A 17,395-nucleotide genomic window follows, 5' to 3' on the forward strand; every position below is an offset into this window, starting at 1 on the left:
GCAAGGATCTCACATGTTCACTCACCAAACGACTATTAGAATTAAATTACTAAAATCAGTTGCAGATTAACTTCCTGTCAGTCAGCTCATCTCTGTGGCTCTAACTGAAACCATGATAGGCAGTGACATTATTTTATCAGCAGGACTGAACCGATCTGGACTGATCCTGGTGCAGGGCTGGGGCTCAGGTCAGAGAAGGACCCATTCAATGATGATGGAGATCTGGATCAGTTACTATGAATTAGCATTTTTTTCTGTGAAGTCTGGTGTACGTTGTTTGACATTAGCCTTGGTGGAGGTTTGTTTAGGTAACTACATTATTAACTCATCAGAATGTTCAAAATACAAATGTGTTGACTGGTTTGCCCCTTGATGGTGAGTGAGTGTGGGGCAGTGACAGGGGGCAGCCAGCAGGGGGCAGATTCCACCAGCACCAGCTTGTGCAGAGGACCAGAGAGAGCGTGTGCTGCCTGATGTTGAAGACACACCTCAATAAAAGGTTTTATTTTACCGCTGCACCAGAATAATCAGCTGCATCAGCCGCTCGGAGGCTGCAGACGTCTGGTGTCTCTCAGTGTTTTATTCTCTGCTGCTTTTTCTTTCACCTTCTCTATTTTTATCATCATTGTCATCATATCGAGGCTCTGACTGACCTGCTCCCTCCCCCCTCAGTCTAACATGTTCCCGTCTCCTCCTATGACATGAAATGAAAGTGAAGCAGAGCCAAACATGATCCTCCCTACATAAATAGCCTTGTCACTATTTTAATTTCACTTCTGTTTTTTTTGGGGGGGGGGCAGACAGTTTCACTATCAGACACAGATCTAATTTCAATAAAATCTAACCACTGGGGCCTCAGTGGCTGAGGGCGGCTCAGTTGGCACCACATGCTGGACTCTGGCCAGATGACCTGAGGTTGTGAAGCCTACGAGCTCAGACTCGTCCTCCTCTTCCTCACCGACCACATGAAATGAGACTGAAGCTCCAGTGAAGCCAAACAAACTGTTTCACTGGCTCAGGCCAATAATGCCGCCCAGTCTCCTGCTGCATTTACTGCACGTCTGTAAATTTGTGCGTCATCTCTTGTGAATCAACTGTGTGGATGCAAAGTTTAACAGCAACTTTAACTTTTTATATTTAAACAGGTTGAAGAGCATGTTTCTTTCTTTAGTCTCTGTGTTTGTGTTGTTGCTTGGTTGTGAAACAGGAGGAGGACTGCACACAAAAATAAAGCAACATTTATTCATGAAAAAACACATTCACGTCTTAGCTACACTGGTCCAACAAATTGGGGCCTGGCTTCATACACATGTGTTTTTAGTGTATATTTTCTCTCTCTCTCAGTTTGTCGACATCAGAAGACTCCACGTCTCTGTCGTTTTAACGTCAGTATAAACAGGTTCAAACATGTGAACACGACAGAAATCAAATCAGACACAAATACAGAAACTCACCACACTGTCCACATAAAGCACAACAACAACAACATTACACACAAATATATCAGAGACCGTCTCCGTCTGCGCCTGTTGAACCATGTGCAGATTATAAATTTGACGCTGTGTGGAGTTCCTCTGCATCCATTATGATTATTACCCATAATTCCACAGTCATACCCTCTAAAACTAAACTCTGGTCATGTGACTCATTACTCTCCAAAATAAAACTAAGCCTCACATAAAAGGGGTTAGCATTATTTTAAACTGGAACATTTTTAAATAAACTTTTTATCAAATGATCCTTTTTAACATTTAACACTTAAATTATCACAAATTCATGACAGACCCACATAAAATTCATATTTCAATGAAACAGGAAAAACAGTGATTTAAGCAGCAGATGTAAAAATGTGCAGAAGTGACAGTGCGACATCGTGTGAGGTAGTCAATGTGACTAAATCAGTTTCATCTTTCATCTGTCACAGCAACTGTTGACAAATAAAACTTCATAAATTATATTTATATATTAAAACACTGTTTGTGTTTATGGTTGTAACAATGTTTATACTCCTCAAATAAAAGATAATATAAGATAATAATAATAACAATAATAATTATTATGATGATTATTAATAACAATAATAATAATTATTATTATAATCCTGAACTTTACTGCAGCAGATTCTAGTTTATACATATTTTCATATAAAACAAGTTTCATATAAAACAATTGAAATCAGTGTGACTGAGCAGGATGAGGTCATTAAACTGCCGCCTCAGGGTTCATTAACTGATCAGATCTGTCTTTTGTTCATTCACAGCTACTTTACTGTGTAATTATGAGCAGTTTAGTTTATTACTCAAGACTTCACACAGCAATTATGACAAAATGTCGCACTATTGGTTCATCTGTGTCATCTGACTCTGGACGAACAGAGATGTGATCTGAAACTAGTCTGAGTGGCGGAGGGATACGACTTTAGTTTTACGTGATCAGCCAGGGTTTATTCTTGTTCACACATCCTTCACCTTTCTGCGATTTGAAAACTACAACAACAACAACAACAACAACAATACAAAAAGCAACAGCAGCAACAGTCAGAGCTGCTACAGTTTCTTCCTGTAAAACGACCTGTAACCTTCCATCGGCGTCTTCTCGAAGGGTCTGACTCCCCCAGGTGCTTCCAGGTGGTTTTCCTGAGGAGCAGAACACAGGTAACAGCTGAGCCACGGGTGACGACAGGAGATCGTTATCAAGTTACTCTCAACACGTGACATAAAACTTACACCTGTATACACCTGATCCTGAGTCTGGACTCTGCTGACCCACCTGAGTCTGGACTCCACCGACCCACCTGACCCACCTGAGTCTGGACTCCACTGACCCACCTGAGTCTGTGATTGTGAGGTGCCTGATCTCAGAGTGTGTTGTTTTGCTGTCTCTCATGTTTCCCTCAGAAACGTAGCACTCGTATCTTCCAGCGTCTTTGACGGTGACGTTCTTCAGAACCACAGACACGTCTCCCTCCTTCATCTCTGGATCTCTCAGCTCCACTCGGCCATGGAAAGACGGATGCTGGTAGGTTTCATATGAGCGCTTGTTTCGGTAGAAATAGACGTAACCGTCTGACTTCAGGTCAGGTCTGCTCCACTTTAACACTTGGATGGTTTCACTTCCAGGACTCTGACACTGAAGAATTACATTCTGTTCCAGCTTCACTTCTACATCCTGCTGCTCTAAAAACCATGAAAACACAGAGAACAGCTCCACAGTTAGGAGACGTGTTGACTGGTTTAGAGGTCGATCTGCTGACATGAAGGATATCAGATGATATACAATAACAGTGAAGCTCATGTTGTTATGAAAGCCGAGTATTGACTTACCTCTAATGTGGTGTTCTGATGGTGAAGACTCATACCATGCCAGTTAGCACCTGAGCTAAATTTAGTGGCTGAGGAATTTGTTACTGACTGAAAGCAGCAGCTGATCTGAAACTGCATCACAATCAAACTGCATCACAATCAAACATCATCACCATCAAACTGCTAATCAAACTGCATCACAATCAAACATCATCACAGTCAAACATCATCACAATCAAACTGCATCACAGTCAAACATCATCACAATCAAACATCATCACAATCAAACATCATCACAGTCAAACATCATCACAATCAAACATCATCACTGTCAAACTGCATCACAGTCAAACATCATCACAGTCAAACATCATCACAGTCAAACATCATCACAGTCAAACATCATTACAGTCAAACATCATCACAATCAAACATCATCACAATCAAACTGCATCACAGTCAAACATCATCACAGTCAAACATCATCACAATCAAACTGCATCACAGTCAAACATCATCACAGTCAAACTGCATCACAGTCAAACTGCATCACAATCAAACATCATCACAATCAAACTGCATCACCATCAAACAGCATCACAATCAAACATCATCACAATCAAACTGCATCACAATCAAACATCATCACAATCAAACTGCATCACCATCAAACAGCATCACAATCAAACATCATCACAATCAAACTGCATCACAATCAAACTGCTAATCAAACTGCAGCGACAGATGGAGAGACGGCTTTATCGCGACGTGTATGACATAGATTCTATCTCGTCTCTTCCTACTGTCCCAGCACAACCGTCTACTGCGGGACAATGACTGGTTTACTGTTGTAAACATTTCAGCTGTCGGTCGTCCCTCCATCTGTCGCTGTTTATAGTCCCTACTGTGCTGTCCTTTAAAGGGGTCATGGAGGAGGAGATAAGGAATGGGAAGAGAGTAATGTAAAGGTGCATCCCATTATGACCAAACACCCCTTTGATCAGGACGTGTTTATTGATTATTGATTTTTTCTACTTTTTGTTTTTTTTCTTTCTCCATGAACCAAAAGGTTTTTCTTTCCCAAGTCCCTCAGATTCTGAAAAGGCAAGGCACCACACACTGCTCACCTGTAGTCACACAAACCAAGGAACAAATCAGGAAAACTGTGAGGAAATCCATGAGTTGTCTGAAACCACCGGCAGAGCTGGTGAAAGTGACCCACCCACAGAGCTGCCCGACACTCCAGCTTCAGATTCTCTGGCCTGACCCCAGAGTGACTGCGACATAGTGAGAGAGGCAGCAGGCTCAGTGGTGTTGGGAGGAGCGGGACAGTACATGAGGACATGACTTTACTTGGACATGTGTCCCACCACTGGTTGGGGGACTCTGGTTGCACATTTCATTGCCTGCCTTCCCTCTCTGTTGGATGAAATCCTCATCATCATCCTCATCATCTGTCATCGGACAAACAGCTGCACATTGTTGGCTCTGTCTCACCAGTGAGCTCTGTTCATCCTTCACATGTGCACTTCTTTTTTCTTCTAACGCTGACTTCACTCCCTTGCTTGTTAACCTCTCTTCTTCTTTCCTCTTTTTTCTGTTGGAGGTTGTTTCTCTTTTTTTTTCAATGTTTCCAGACCTTCTCCTGAGTTTCCATGTTGTGCTCTTTCATTTGTGTTTGTCCCAAAATAGTTTCCCCTGAATACATGTTAAAAATAGACGTCCCAGTGGGGTGTGATGGTGTCAGCTGGCAGAGGGAAGGTCCTGGTGCAATAAGCAAACCTGTCATAAAAAAATAACTGGGGTTATTTTGACTGAATCAATCATCAGTCCTCATGTCTAAAAGGTCCAACACCAGATTCCTCCAACAGTCTAAAGACGTACAAGTGACCTGGAGACTGAAACTACCTTGTGAGTGTTGACTAGGAGCCAGGAATGTGACTGGGAGTTTGATGTCGCTGTCCTGAAGTAACCCTCTGTCTTCAATGAAACAACTCCATGTCCCATGATTCCCTCTGGCTCAGCAGACTGCCACAGCCCACCACAAATCAAACACTCGAAAGTCGCCCAGATGTGCAACGTGGGGAAGAAGAGGGAGTTTCCGCTCCATGCAGATGTTTAAGAGGAGAAAGAGGAGGTGGGGGGAGGAGAGAGGGAGACTAGGAGCAGCTGTGTAGGTAATGGTGTTATCAATAATAATGACAGGTAACAGTGGTTAATAGTAAAGATGAGTAGTGGTGGATCTGGATCCTGCTGCTCCAGAGGCAGAGAGACCTGCAGAATGAGGACAGAGAGAGGGAGAGAGAGAGAGAGCAATGCATCACGGGAGCCCCCCAGAAGTCTAGCTCTATAGCAGAGTGATGTTGCCATATATGTCACCTATAAAGAGACATATCATTATTACATATATTCACCCTCTGGATATATAAAAATACAGATTTATGAAATACCCATAGTAAAAGAGGCTCAGATCCTCTCCTCTGATTGGCTGACTGACCTGTTGTTACTAGAGCTCCAGAGAGAACCTGAGAGAGGAGATGTGAAACTACACTGAGATGGTTTTTGGTTCTTAAAACCACAGATATATCTTCTGATGGAGATCAACATTTCAGATAAAACACAGAAGAAGAGTGAGATATTTAACACAGTGCTGAGTTTGCGGAGGCAGCAGCAGCGGTAGCAGCAGCAGACCCCCCCCCCCCCCCGAATCTTTTAACACATTCATTTCAAACACAGTCACTGCACCACAGAGGTCATTTGCAGTGCACACTTCTCCTTTCATGTTTTCTTTGATAACTCACCTGCTGCATCAAACCTGTTCTTTCAATGTGTTTTTATTGAGCAGCGGGGGCCCTCTGTGCCCACCAGCTAAACTGACTCTTTCCTGGAAACCGCTCGGCAGGAAATCGCTCTCGTGCAGAAGAAAGAAAGAAGTGGGTTCACCACCTGTGAGCTGCCATGAGCGCGTTGAGCTTAAAGCAGCATGAGGAACGATGGGACCTTTCTTCAGTGGCTGCTCTGTAAGTACCATCTGTTCTGTCCAGAGACACAAACATTAATGAGCACGAGAGAAATGTGGATTTTAATGTCATACGGTTCATTCTGGGACAGGAAGTGAAAACATATGAACAGCACTAACAGTGCAGGTGGAGGGACGGTGACGCTGGTCAGTTCAGATCGAAGTATCTCAGCAACTGTCGAGCACCATCATGGCTTGTTTGTTTGTTTGTTTGTGTGTGTGTGTTTGTTTGTGTGTGTGTTTGTTTGTGTGTGTGTTTGTTTGTTTGTTTGTTTGTTTGTTTGTGTGTTTGTTTGTGTGTGTTTTGTTTGTGTTTGTTTGTTTGTTTGTGTGTTTGTTTGTGTGTTTGTGTGTTTGTTTGTGTGTTTGTTTGTGTGTGTTTGTGTGTTTGTTTGTGTGTTTGTGTGTTTGTTTGTTCCAGCTGCTGTAGCTGCTCGGCCACTTTACCACCTCCTCCCGTCTTAACTGCAGTTTATTTTACTCACATCGATATGACTGAAGATCGGTTAAATGGTTGTGATCACTGTTTTGCTTTGATAAAGACAACACACAACTATCTGATATGTGGAGTCTGAACGACACACCTGTAAAAACCTGTAATTGATTGAAAGCAGCTGAATTTGCGTTATGAACTTGTATAGATGTGTAGAAGAAGAAGCTTTTTTGAATTTGAAACTGTGAATGAGTCACACAGCACAGACCTTCTCAGCTCTGTGTTCAGTCTAAAACCAAGTGTCATTTTCCTTCAGTGCTGACCTCACTGCTGAGCTGCAGACCCTCCACCTACACAGGTCGGTAAACTTTCCTACAACCAAACACCCAGTGTACCTGTATGACTGTGTTCCTCCGCCTCTCTCAACTTTGTCCCGGCTGCTGCAGCAACATCACGGTTTGGATCATATTATGACCTTTATAAGTGACCTGGTTGTTCATACATGTGCGTGGGCTCATAGATAAGCAGCAGCTGCATGAGACCGAACAGGGACTTTAAGCAGCTACAGCATGATGTAGATTCTACCTCCACACTTTGTACCATTGGAGTTGAGACGTCTACAACAGCAAACCAGTTGTTCTCCGGTTGTAGACAGTCGGGCTGCAACAGTAGGAAGTGTCAGGACAGAATCTACATCATACACGTCGTGCTGTAGCCGTCCCTTCAACCACCGCTGCTTAAAGTCCCCAGTGTCACCTCCCAGCACGGTGCTCATACAGCAGTGAGCTGTGTTTTTCAACCTCAACAACATCAGTGACACACGTCTGAAATTAGTTATAAGATATTCCTTCCTTGTTTTTGGTGCCTGCCCAACAGGAAGTTATTTGAGGTGTTGGCTCTGAGTGGGTTGTGTGCTCTACAGCTGTGACCTCCAGAGGCTGGTTGCATCACAGCAGTGCGACTAGACCCATTTCAAGGCTCCTTCCCTGGGCCATGAATTCTCCAACAGCTGGATCCTTTGAGGCCCAACATATTCCAAGATTCATTGTGCCCCCAACAATGGCAGCAAACAACACCAACAGTACTATAGCACTGGGTTTCAGCTCAGTTCAACAGCTAAAGGTACAACTGTTAAAACCAAGTTTTCATAAAAGACATTATCTGTTGTCAGGGTTGCTAGGCGACAGGAGCTGCACTTTGTAAAGTGAAACATAAGGGTGGGAACAGCTGGTGACGCAAAAGCTAAAATCCATTGGCCAGGCCTTCGTAGACCAGATCCTTTGAAGGATGCAGCATCTGAAACTGGACGCAGCTTATATGGACCGACTCACGGGCGTAGTGTGTGAAGTATGGTATGGTGGTGCTGTCGTGTGAACTTACTGGAACTTACTGATGACAAAACAAAGGTTTAACTTTCACGTCGCTGATGATGTGTCCTTCTTCTGCTGGAACAAGGTTGAAAACATGTGGTCCCGCCCCTTCTGCTACGTAGCCAAGATGGTGACCGCTGAGTTTCCATCGGTTTCCACTCAACTTTTTGACGGTTTTGAGTGAACCACTGCATACATGCTGTCATACTTGTCAGTGTCAACACGGAGTCTGGAAGTACACGAATTGAGACACAGTTCATCAAGAGTTGGGGAGTCACTCCCTGCTGTGCTAAGCTTGGTATTTCCTTATGGGGAGTGACGAGGCTTGAACTCTAATATTCTGAATTCCCTCCTCCAGCTCGTCTGACTGTGAGTCCCAGCAGCTCTCAGCTGTTTGAAGAAGACTTTGTGTCTCTGAGCTGTGAGGAGGACGACAGCTCTGCTGGATGGACACTGAGGAGGAACACGACCAAAGGAACCAGGACCCAGTGTGATGACTGGGGAGAAGGAGATGGTTTGTCCTGTAATATCAGTCACATCGTCCCATTGGACAGTGGAGTTTACTGGTGTGAGTCCAGAGAGGGAGCAACCAGTAGCAGCATCAGCATCAGTGTCTCTGGTAAGATCAGACTGTGGAGTTAGTGTTGATGAAGCTGTGTGTAAATGGATGAAATGCTGTAGTTTGTCTCTGTGTTGAGGTGGACCAGTGATCCTGCAGAGTCCTGTCCTCCCTGTGATGGAGGGACATGATGTCACTCTGCACTGTAAAACAAAGAGCACTCCCTCCAACCTCCCAGCTGCTTTCTATAAAGATGGCTCCCTCATCAGGACTGAGCCTGCAGGTCACATGACCATCCACCATGTTTCCAGGTCTGATGAGGGCCTCTACAGGTGTAACATCAGGGGTCATGGAGAGTCTCCCCCCAGCTGGATCTCTGTCACAGGTCAGGAGGTCAAAGGTCGACCTTGTTTTGACCTCATCATGAGTTTCTTTCATCTTAAAACTTTCTGAGCAGTGAAATTTTAATAATTTTGTTCATTTCAGAGAAACTCACCACCACAGCTGGACCTGCACCCCCCTCTCCTCCTGGTCCCTCCACCACCTCTCTTTCTTCATCTCCACCCACCTCTCCTCCTCCTCTTCCTGTGTTGTTGTCTGTTGCATCTGTCAGTGGTCTTCTTCTACTGGTGTTACTGGTTCTACTGGTGGGACGATGTGTTCGGGGGAAACCTGAAGGTGAGACACAGACTGGAATAAGATTTTACTCGAACTACATGTTGTAACTTACACTGTTGTTTATTTTTGGTTTGTTAAAGCTGCTGATGGAAAAGGTGGAGATGATGGAGATGATGTCACATACTGTCAGGTTGAAATATCACAACATCACCAGCCAATCAGACGGAGCACAGGTGCTGGTTTTACTTATTTTACTTCTGCATTCACGTGCAGCTTTTACGTTTGGTCTTTTTTCACTATCGTGTTGTGCAGTCGGTGCAGTTTGGTCGTTGTGTTGTGTGAGTTTCTGTGAGTCTGTTTCGAGCTTTGCTGCGACTGTGTTGACATGTTGAACAGAACAGCTCTGCTATCGTCCAGTTTCCTGGAAACTGGTCTCGCTGTGTTTCTGTGAAATGCTGCGGAAGCAGAGTCGCATCACTGCTTTTACTTCAGCTCTCAGTCTGTTTAGGTTTTCACTCATCACTCATCTGCTCATACAACAGTTTCCCTTTAACTTCTTCTGCATGAGCCTCAGTGACGGTCACAACACTGTCTTTTGCAGAGACGGATCCAGCTGCAGGTTACTTCACAACGAGAACAACAGATGACGTCAGTTTTGGACAGATAATCTTCAGACCGAGCAGTGGGAGAGGTACCGCTGCTCCTCTCTCATCAGCCGGGACCTGGTTTCTCTGGGTTTCAGGGGTGATGAATTTAGCATCTTGAGATTCACAGGATGAAGTTTCCTTTGGTTTGTAACTGGGACGTTGGGGAGTCCAACTGTTGGTCCCCCTGTAACAAACCAGCCCCCAGGTCAGGTTACTATGACCCATCGTTAGGTTCTGTTGCTAGGCAACATCTAGTGGTCATAATAATGAGGACAGGAGCATGTGACAGTAGCAGTTCATGTTGTTTCTATTATCCATGACCGTTCGTTGTTGTTATTGTAACCATGACAACAAAGATCGTCTAGTGATGAGGAAGAACTTATTTTAACCCAAATCACCATCTTTTCCTAAACCTGACCAAGCCACGACTGTTATAGTATAGTATAGTAACCATGGTGACTAAGGAAGGTACGCCGCTCTAGGTACAGTCCATGTGTTTTTATAGTAACCATGACAACTGAGGTGTGGTAGGCCTGTGTTGGGGCGCCGCCTCAGGAGACACTGCTGTGGGTCGATGTAAACACGACCTGTGCAGTTGCTCAGGTTGACGGACTGGCTGTTGGGGGAGGGGGGCTGCATTAGTACATGTGGGGGAGGGGCTGTCTGTAAACAGGAAGTCAGTGAGAGCCATAACTGGGGAAAATTAACTTGATTTTTGACTCTTGAGGTTAAGTTTGAAAGATGTGGCTGCTGTTCACCAGGAAGGGCGGAGCTAATGTGGTCCACTGATGCAGTATGGGAAATGTAGGATTGAGTGTTTTTGGGGGCGGGGCTGGTATTAATGTGAGAGTTGTGAGGTTGTTGACCTTGATGAGGTGTTGGAGGTGTGGTCGTCTGCAGCTGATAACATGGTGACAGACATATTACATTTCCTGTAACTCCTTCACAATAAAAGCCCCCCACTGGGTTGCTGGTGTGAAACTTTTAATGTGAAGCAGCAGCTGCAGCAGTACAGAGAGCTGAGCACTCTGAGGCCGCTAGAGACAGGATGGCCACCATTATCCTTCATAGCAGGAAGCAGCAGAGCTTTGTCCCCTCTCGTTGAGCTGTGTGTGTGTGTATGTGTGTGTGTGTGTGTGTGTGTTTTCAGAGTGTCCACCAGAACCAGTTGTCGTCTACTCTTCACTGAGGAAGACCGCCACACCTTCACACCTGTCCAGCCACTGCTGGTTGGTATCCTGTGTTTTGTTGAACCTCACTGTGCTTTCCACGTGTTTTCAGTAGAGAAATTCAAAATGTTTTTATTTTTCACAGGACAGAGCGGAGCTGAGCTGCTGTAGGATTTTTTTTTGTCATATTCTGATACATTCCTCTTTAACAAGGTCCAGTGAGGAGCTGTTCTGTGTTTATATTTGAACTTGACTCTTTATTTATATTTGATTGGATTCTCTGCAGGACCAATAAATTTCGTGATCTCATCAGTTGTCTTGTGTGGTTCTGTGGGTTTCACAATGATGTCAGGTGGAAAATTTGACTTGACAGAGTGAAGAGTTCACACAAACCACAACCACAGACCAGAAACTCAAGTGAAAGCAAACTTCAACCAGAATCAAACTGCTTCTGTTTCTAGACATAGGAACACGTATGATCTACTGTGCAAAGCATTTCACCTTACACAAAACATCAACACAAGTGAGGTTGTGTTATTGTGGTGAGACCAGAAACTTTAACACTCCTGTAAACGACAAAACCATGTCTGTATTTCACTGGGTCTATTTGAGACAGTGAACTCAACACATCCACACAAAGCTGTTTCAACTATTTCACATTTAAAGCTCCATGTTTGAAGTGTTGATCTCCATCAGAAGATATATTTGTGGTTTTAAGAACCAAAACCATCTCAGTGTAGTTTTACATCTCCTCTCTCAGGCTTCTCTCTGGAGCTCTAGTAACAACAGGTCAGTCAGCCAATCAGAGGAGAGGAGGTGGAAAAAGAAATCACCTGATGGAATTGTGGGTTATCCAGCTCTGTCTTTCTGGAACCACAAAGCTAGTTCACTTTCAACAAGGGAAATCACCATGGCAACCAGATGGATCACCATGGTAACCACTGCCACACAGCCAATGTGCTCCAAAGCAAGTTTACCTGTCAACAGCCTGAGTGCTGGACTACAGGATCCTGACGGGGACAAAAGAGTTTCCAGTGAAGTCACAGGTCAGGAGTCAGTTTGCTGTTCCAGAAACAACCAGCAGGGGGCAGTGTGACCTCACTACACCCACCCCCTCGGAGAGCTGCCGCCTTCACTACCCTCCAGTCTGGACTGGAGAAAACATGGGCTCGGGTGTCAGAGTCATGAGACCTTGTTCAACCAAACACCTAAAGGATGTTTGGCTTCTTCTCAGTGGTGCAACATGTGACCCGCAGCACTGATCCGTGTCCACGAGCTTCACTCGAGGCTGTGGAGTCATCAGAACAATCATCACATGATCTACACAAAACACACAAACCAAAAACATGTGGGTTTAAACACACTGTTCAGCAGATTGAATTTTGTTTTAATGACATTATCTCAGTCATTTCTGAAAAACAAAGTGGCGACACACAACATAACGACAGGACTGTGTTATTTTCACCCAAATCATCAGCCATGTTTTTAACCTCGCAGCATTTTGTCATTTTCCATAAAATTCGGAATGTTTTCCTTTTAGATTTATACAGATAATCTTCATTTGATTAAAATCAAATCCATAAGATATTACTACTGTAAATAAGAGGCTACTCCTATTTAGTCAACTGAACAAATCAGGTTAAACCAGTTTTGTTTTCTTCACCTGGGTTCACACACGTCTGATGTGTTCAAGTTCTGCACGAGGAGAAAAAACATGAAATTAACATTTTTATAACCAAACCGCACAAACACAGAAAACATATCCAACATTCAGCTGATGCAGAAAAAGATACAAATAACACAAAGACAAACAATTATCAAACTAAATTAATGACACTATAATATATACATGTAGTACAAAACAGTTACACACCCTGTATTGAGCAGGGTGGTGCCGGGTCCTCGGAGTTTCAACTGATCACACACTTTACTGACTTTACCACATTTTTTATATCTTATTATCTAAAAAAATAAATGTCACATACAAAAATAAAACTACAGTTCAGATATTTCATCATCAAATCTGAAATTTTTTTTAGCTACAATTCAAAATAACTTTTTATGTTTTAGTTTTATTGCACTGCTCTTATTATGAAAATCATGACATCATCAGAATTCGTCCCGAGCCCCTCAAACGTATACTACTCTACGTACCTACACATGCATTAACACTAACACCTAATCATGAACTATCCCGGCTACTTGTTGGGTCACAATAATTAAACAAACTAACACAATGAAGATTCAGGGAAGAACAACAGACACTTAATTGGCTTCACAGAATTCTGCATTCTGATTGGCTGGGCAGTGTCCACTCATTTCTAGTAACCAGTGATGAATGACCACCAGGGGCAGCGATGGTGGGGGTGTGATGTCACATGTGCTGGTCCAGGACGTTTCCACGGCAGAAACCGTTGAACCAGATTCAGCTGTTTTGCCGCAAAATGCTGCATCGTCCAATAAACAATAAAACGACGCTGTGGATCTTCAGGGAGAACCGTCAAAAACCAAACTGCAAATGTGCTTGATGCGTGTCTGAACGCTGGTGTTCGAATCTCCAGTCGGTGGGAGGAGGAGTGAAGTCACAGCGGGCCCTCAGTTAGGCCACTCAAGCCTCTCCACCACGACAAGGTAACAGCAGGTGGAGAGGAAGCTACAGCTGCTGCGTCAGTGTCCATGAGCTTCTAGAAGCATCCGTCAGTCGCCTCTGATCAAAGTTTGAGAATCCTGCTGTTTCCGTGATGAAAATGGAGCTCAGCAGTAACTGGTAACACAACCACACAGACTCGTCTTTGTGCATCTGCCCCCTCCCCCCTCCCCCTCCATGACCAAACAACCGAGACAGTCACCAGCTTTGTTCCAGGCCTTGTTCTCCGTCCTCTCGTGGATCTCGAGGATCTCGTGGACTCGGTGCACCCGGGGCCAGCTGCAGCCTCCGTGACCTCCCAGCTCAGTCCGTCCATCTGTCCTGTTTTCACTCCTCACATGTCCCAGCTGAGAGGAGGCGGAGGGTGGGGTCACAGGAAGAAGACTGTCAGTGTGTTGATTCACAGACATTTGTGAACTTTACCATGAATGACTTATGATCTCTGCAACACTGGTGCCCATAGTAACCGGGTAACTGTGAATCAGATCATCAGCAGCCAGATTTCTGCACAGCCCCCTGAACGTTTGTGGATTTGGACGCTGACGTGCACACAAACTCTAAAACACATTAGTGGTTAGACTTGTACTGAAGATCTGTGGGTCTGCTGCAGGTTGTTGTTTCAAATCAGAGCGATGCAGCGTTGGGAAGATGAATCTGGTTCAACAGTTGCTGCAGCGGCAACTTTCCAGAGTTAAATCCTGTCTGAGAGTATTACAGACCAATACTGGCTCGTGGACGCGTACATGAACAGCTGCGGACACCATGGAGGCGCAGTAGAGGTGAGGGTGACGGCAGCCTCTTCTCAAACGCAGCATCCATGATGTTTTCCAGCTCATCCTACGTTGGTGCCATCGTAGCGAAGTGGACCGTCAGCCAGAGCCTGAAATGCACGTCACGAGGATCCGAGCAGACAAGCGTGTACCTGCAGAAGTATGACGCAGGTGTGAGCCTCGCTGCTGTCTTCACCTGCAGTTTAATGTTGGCACATCAGTCAGAAGTTGGTCCTCCATCCACAGCAGTTTACAAAGTAAAGTGTGGGGGGGTGTTCAGTCTGTGCCTGAACCTCTGTGGTTTGGAGTGGAGCTTCACTCCTGTGTTCTTTCCGACATCGGCCTCATTTTACTGTCCACTGTGTTTTATTACTGCTGACGCAAAGTGGAGCTTCACTGCCGGAGTCATCAAACAGACACGACAGGTTCTACTCTGTTATGTCACCAGTTTTAGATGCTGCAGGGAGAAACAGCACAAACAGCGAGCTGCAAACAACTGCAGGTGGAAAACACCTGCTGCAGAGGACAACGAGCAGCTACAAGCAGCAGGAGCACGGCGCCGCAGGGCGGGGGGGTTATCTCCTGCTGTGGTGCACCAGAGAGCAAATTCTACCTCCTCCCCTTTGGAAACAATATTCAAAGTGGAAATGCAAACATTAAATCAAGCATCACAGGCATAACTGACAGACACACTGACAGTCCAACATGTCCAGCCGTGTGGTGTCCACTCCCACTGTCTCCAGGTGTGAGACCTACAGGGCACAAACAGGTGAGAGGTGTCAGCTGACAGGTACAACCAGCAACATTTCAGATATAAGACTTTCAGGAAATTACGAAATAAAAGTTTGTCTTTGTTTTTCTCTGTTGAGACAAGGCTGACGGGACTTGACGGAAAAGTTGGGCTTCATCAGCAAAGAGCTGCAGGAAAGAACAGTGAACTGAAGCACTCACGTGGTTCTGCCACTCTCAGGTGGATGATGCTGACGGGCTCGGCCCTGATAAAGGCCCTCCTCCTGCGTGCTGCCGTTTCCTGTCTAACCCGGCACTCGTACGTCCCAGCATCACTGTGTCTCACGTCCTTCAGAACCAAAGACAGGTTACCGTCCTTCATCCAACTGTCCACCGGCTCCACACGGTTCTTAAAAGACGGATGCTGGTAGGTTTTGTCTGGCTGCTCGTCCCGGTAAAAGAAGACGTACTCAGCCCTCATGTCGGGTCGGCTCCACTCCACTGCTCTGATGGCAGATCTGCCGGGGGCTCGACATGGGAGGGTCACATTGTCTCCAGGCTGAGCTGTGATGCTCTGCTGGACTGAAAGACAGAGTTAAAAGTCGTGATGACCCTCTGATCCTTCAAACAGACGGTTCTACAGCGTCACTGACCTTCTGATGCATGAACAATCATGTGACCTCCCCCAGTGAGCTTTCATTTGTTCCTCTGACTGTTCCACAATCAGCATCTTCCACCTGGGCCAGCACCTGTCAGCCTCCTCATCTACACTCAGCTGGTAGTTACCGCCTACAGCCACCAGGTGCTGCTGCTCCTCCGTGTACACATCAACACACCTGGAGTCTCAGCGTCCAGACCCCTGCCCCTCACTGAGCTGCACATTCCATTTCAAACAGATAACATTAACATTCCTGCTCATGAGTCTAGACTCAGTGATGTAAATCAGAGGGAAAACTGAAACCATCACTGGATAAATCATGAAAACAGCACATGAATGATCAAACTGACACAAATTCACAAGCAGCAGACAGTTCAGAGAATATATTTGATACATGCATTTCTCTGCTTGTATCTGTTTATCAGAGGTGGATGAAAACCTCTGCAGCTCCATGGGCCACGTTTCATCACGTTTGGAGGAAATGAGAACAAAGATGGTTTCAAGAGTGTCAGACAAAAGCAGCTGAAAATAATATTTTACTCTCTTAGTACCTGTTGCATAACTTTCTACTAATGGGAGGGGGGGCACCGCTCCCTTTGAACAACATGACCTGAGCTGCAGCAGTGCAGCTTTATTCTGCTACACACAGACTCAGGTGGAGACTGATGGTCTGACTCATCTGATCCAACACGGTCCAACTGTACATAAGTAGTGAGGAGGCTGCGGGGCGTAAACACTCGGGGCTCTGTCCATGAACCCACCCCCACAGGAATATAGAATCAAACTCACCCTGTGAGTCACCGGAGGACGTGATCCATGCGAGCAGGACCAGCAGGACCCACAGAGTCCAGCGGGGAGCAGCAGGGAGACGAGGAGACATGTTGACGTTGATGATCAGAGACAGGGAGCAGAACAAACTACACTGAAACACACAGGACTTCCCCAAACTCCGGCTCATGAGAACAAAGCAGAACCATGGATCCATAAAATGGCTGGAGGGGTGTGTGTGTGTGTGTGTGTGTGTGGAGGGGGTGTGGTTATTTTTTATCAAGCTGTAACAGGCACAATAATCAGGGAGATGGCTGCAGGCTGGCAGTTTAACTGACTGAACAGGCTCCTGCACTCCCGCCATGTTGCCAAACCTGACTTATTTCCTGCCTGTATATTCCTCACTTCCTCTGTGGGCTCCAGCTTCTGTTCCTTCTTCTAGGTTTTACATTTAGTCACAGAATCAGCTGTAATCAGCTCCTGTTGTCAGTGAATCGTGGATGTACAGACAACTCTCACTGGATCAGAGTGATACTTCAGGAAACTTAAAAACATGACGTTTCTGAATGAAGTTCTGCAGCGATAAGCAGCAACTTTTCCTCTGTGATTACTGAGCCAGTGGACATTTCCATCATATCTAAAAACAGCTGTAGCCCATCAGCAGCTGATCTACAGTCACTACCTTCTTGTTGTTTATCCACCACCT

At 45.2% G+C, this 17,395-nt stretch overlaps 3 protein-coding genes across 4 annotated transcripts; 1 reads left to right on the forward strand and 2 right to left on the reverse strand.

The window, feature by feature from the left end:
• Window positions 1-1,216: 1,216 nt before the first annotated feature.
• On the reverse strand, window positions 1,217-5,465 carry LOC139606869 (coxsackievirus and adenovirus receptor-like). The gene is made up of 4 exons (XM_071459275.1): window positions 5,211-5,465; window positions 4,430-5,084; window positions 2,829-3,176; window positions 1,217-2,636 (listed from the first exon to the last, which is right to left on the reverse strand). The coding sequence occupies exons 2-4, from the start codon at window positions 4,479-4,481 to the stop codon at window positions 2,425-2,427; spliced, it is 612 nt and encodes a 203-aa protein (XP_071315376.1). The 5' UTR covers window positions 4,482-5,084; window positions 5,211-5,465; the 3' UTR covers window positions 1,217-2,424.
• Window positions 5,466-5,474: 9 nt separating this feature from the next.
• Window positions 5,475-11,426, forward strand: LOC139606854 (low affinity immunoglobulin gamma Fc region receptor II-like). Of its 2 annotated transcripts, XM_071459245.1 has the most exons (9): window positions 5,475-6,322; window positions 7,071-7,112; window positions 8,483-8,743; window positions 8,823-9,068; window positions 9,170-9,361; window positions 9,442-9,534; window positions 9,903-9,992; window positions 11,099-11,177; window positions 11,263-11,426. In XM_071459245.1, the coding sequence occupies exons 1-9, from the start codon at window positions 6,286-6,288 to the stop codon at window positions 11,276-11,278; spliced, it is 1,056 nt and encodes a 351-aa protein (XP_071315346.1). In that variant the 5' UTR covers window positions 5,475-6,285; the 3' UTR covers window positions 11,279-11,426. The 2 variants fall into 2 exon arrangements, with proteins under 2 accessions (XP_071315346.1, XP_071315345.1); XM_071459244.1 differs by having other exon boundaries at window positions 11,099-11,426.
• A 1,040-nt stretch (window positions 11,427-12,466) lies between these two features.
• On the reverse strand, window positions 12,467-16,916 carry LOC139606867 (myelin-oligodendrocyte glycoprotein-like). The gene is made up of 3 exons (XM_071459274.1): window positions 16,711-16,916; window positions 15,486-15,845; window positions 12,467-15,286 (listed from the first exon to the last, which is right to left on the reverse strand). The coding sequence occupies exons 1-3, from the start codon at window positions 16,904-16,906 to the stop codon at window positions 15,171-15,173; spliced, it is 672 nt and encodes a 223-aa protein (XP_071315375.1). The 5' UTR covers window positions 16,907-16,916; the 3' UTR covers window positions 12,467-15,170.
• Window positions 16,917-17,395: the final 479 nt, after the last annotated feature.

This window comes from Trachinotus anak, unplaced genomic scaffold (assembly GCF_046630095.1).
Source record: "Trachinotus anak isolate AG129_WGS33_773 ecotype Australia unplaced genomic scaffold, CSIRO_AGI_Tana_v1 ptg000023l, whole genome shotgun sequence".
Classification (NCBI taxonomy): domain Eukaryota; kingdom Metazoa; phylum Chordata; class Actinopteri; order Carangiformes; family Carangidae; genus Trachinotus; species Trachinotus anak.

What these genes read in the sequence shown, in the direction of transcription:
- LOC139606869 (XM_071459275.1), bottom strand. Translation starts at nt 4,481, where the DNA reads ATGGATTTCCTCACAGTTTTCCTGATTTGTTCCTTGGTTTGTGTGACT. An exon ending in CTTGGTTTGTGTGACTACAG is followed by an intron (nt 3,177 to 4,429) that starts GTGAGCAGTGTG and finishes CATGGTTTTTAG; the next exon opens with AGCAGCAGGATGTAGAAGTG. An exon ending in CCTCACAATCACAGACTCAG is followed by an intron (nt 2,637 to 2,828) that starts GTGGGTCAGTGG and finishes TCTGCTCCTCAG; the next exon opens with GAAAACCACCTGGAAGCACC.
- LOC139606854 (XM_071459244.1), top strand. Translation starts at nt 6,286, where the DNA reads ATGAGGAACGATGGGACCTTTCTTCAGTGGCTGCTCT. An exon ending in CAGACCCTCCACCTACACAG is followed by an intron (nt 7,113 to 8,482) that starts GTCGGTAAACTT and finishes TCCCTCCTCCAG; the next exon opens with CTCGTCTGACTGTGAGTCCC. An exon ending in TGTTCGGGGGAAACCTGAAG is followed by an intron (nt 9,362 to 9,441) that starts GTGAGACACAGA and finishes GGTTTGTTAAAG; the next exon opens with CTGCTGATGGAAAAGGTGGA.
- LOC139606867 (XM_071459274.1), bottom strand. Translation starts at nt 16,906, where the DNA reads ATGGATCCATGGTTCTGCTTTGTTCTCATGAGCCGGAGTTTGGGGAAG. An exon ending in GTCCTCCGGTGACTCACAGG is followed by an intron (nt 15,846 to 16,710) that starts GTGAGTTTGATT and finishes TCTGTCTTTCAG; the next exon opens with TCCAGCAGAGCATCACAGCT. An exon ending in CCTGAGAGTGGCAGAACCAC is followed by an intron (nt 15,287 to 15,485) that starts GTGAGTGCTTCA and finishes TGTGCCCTGTAG; the next exon opens with GTCTCACACCTGGAGACAGT.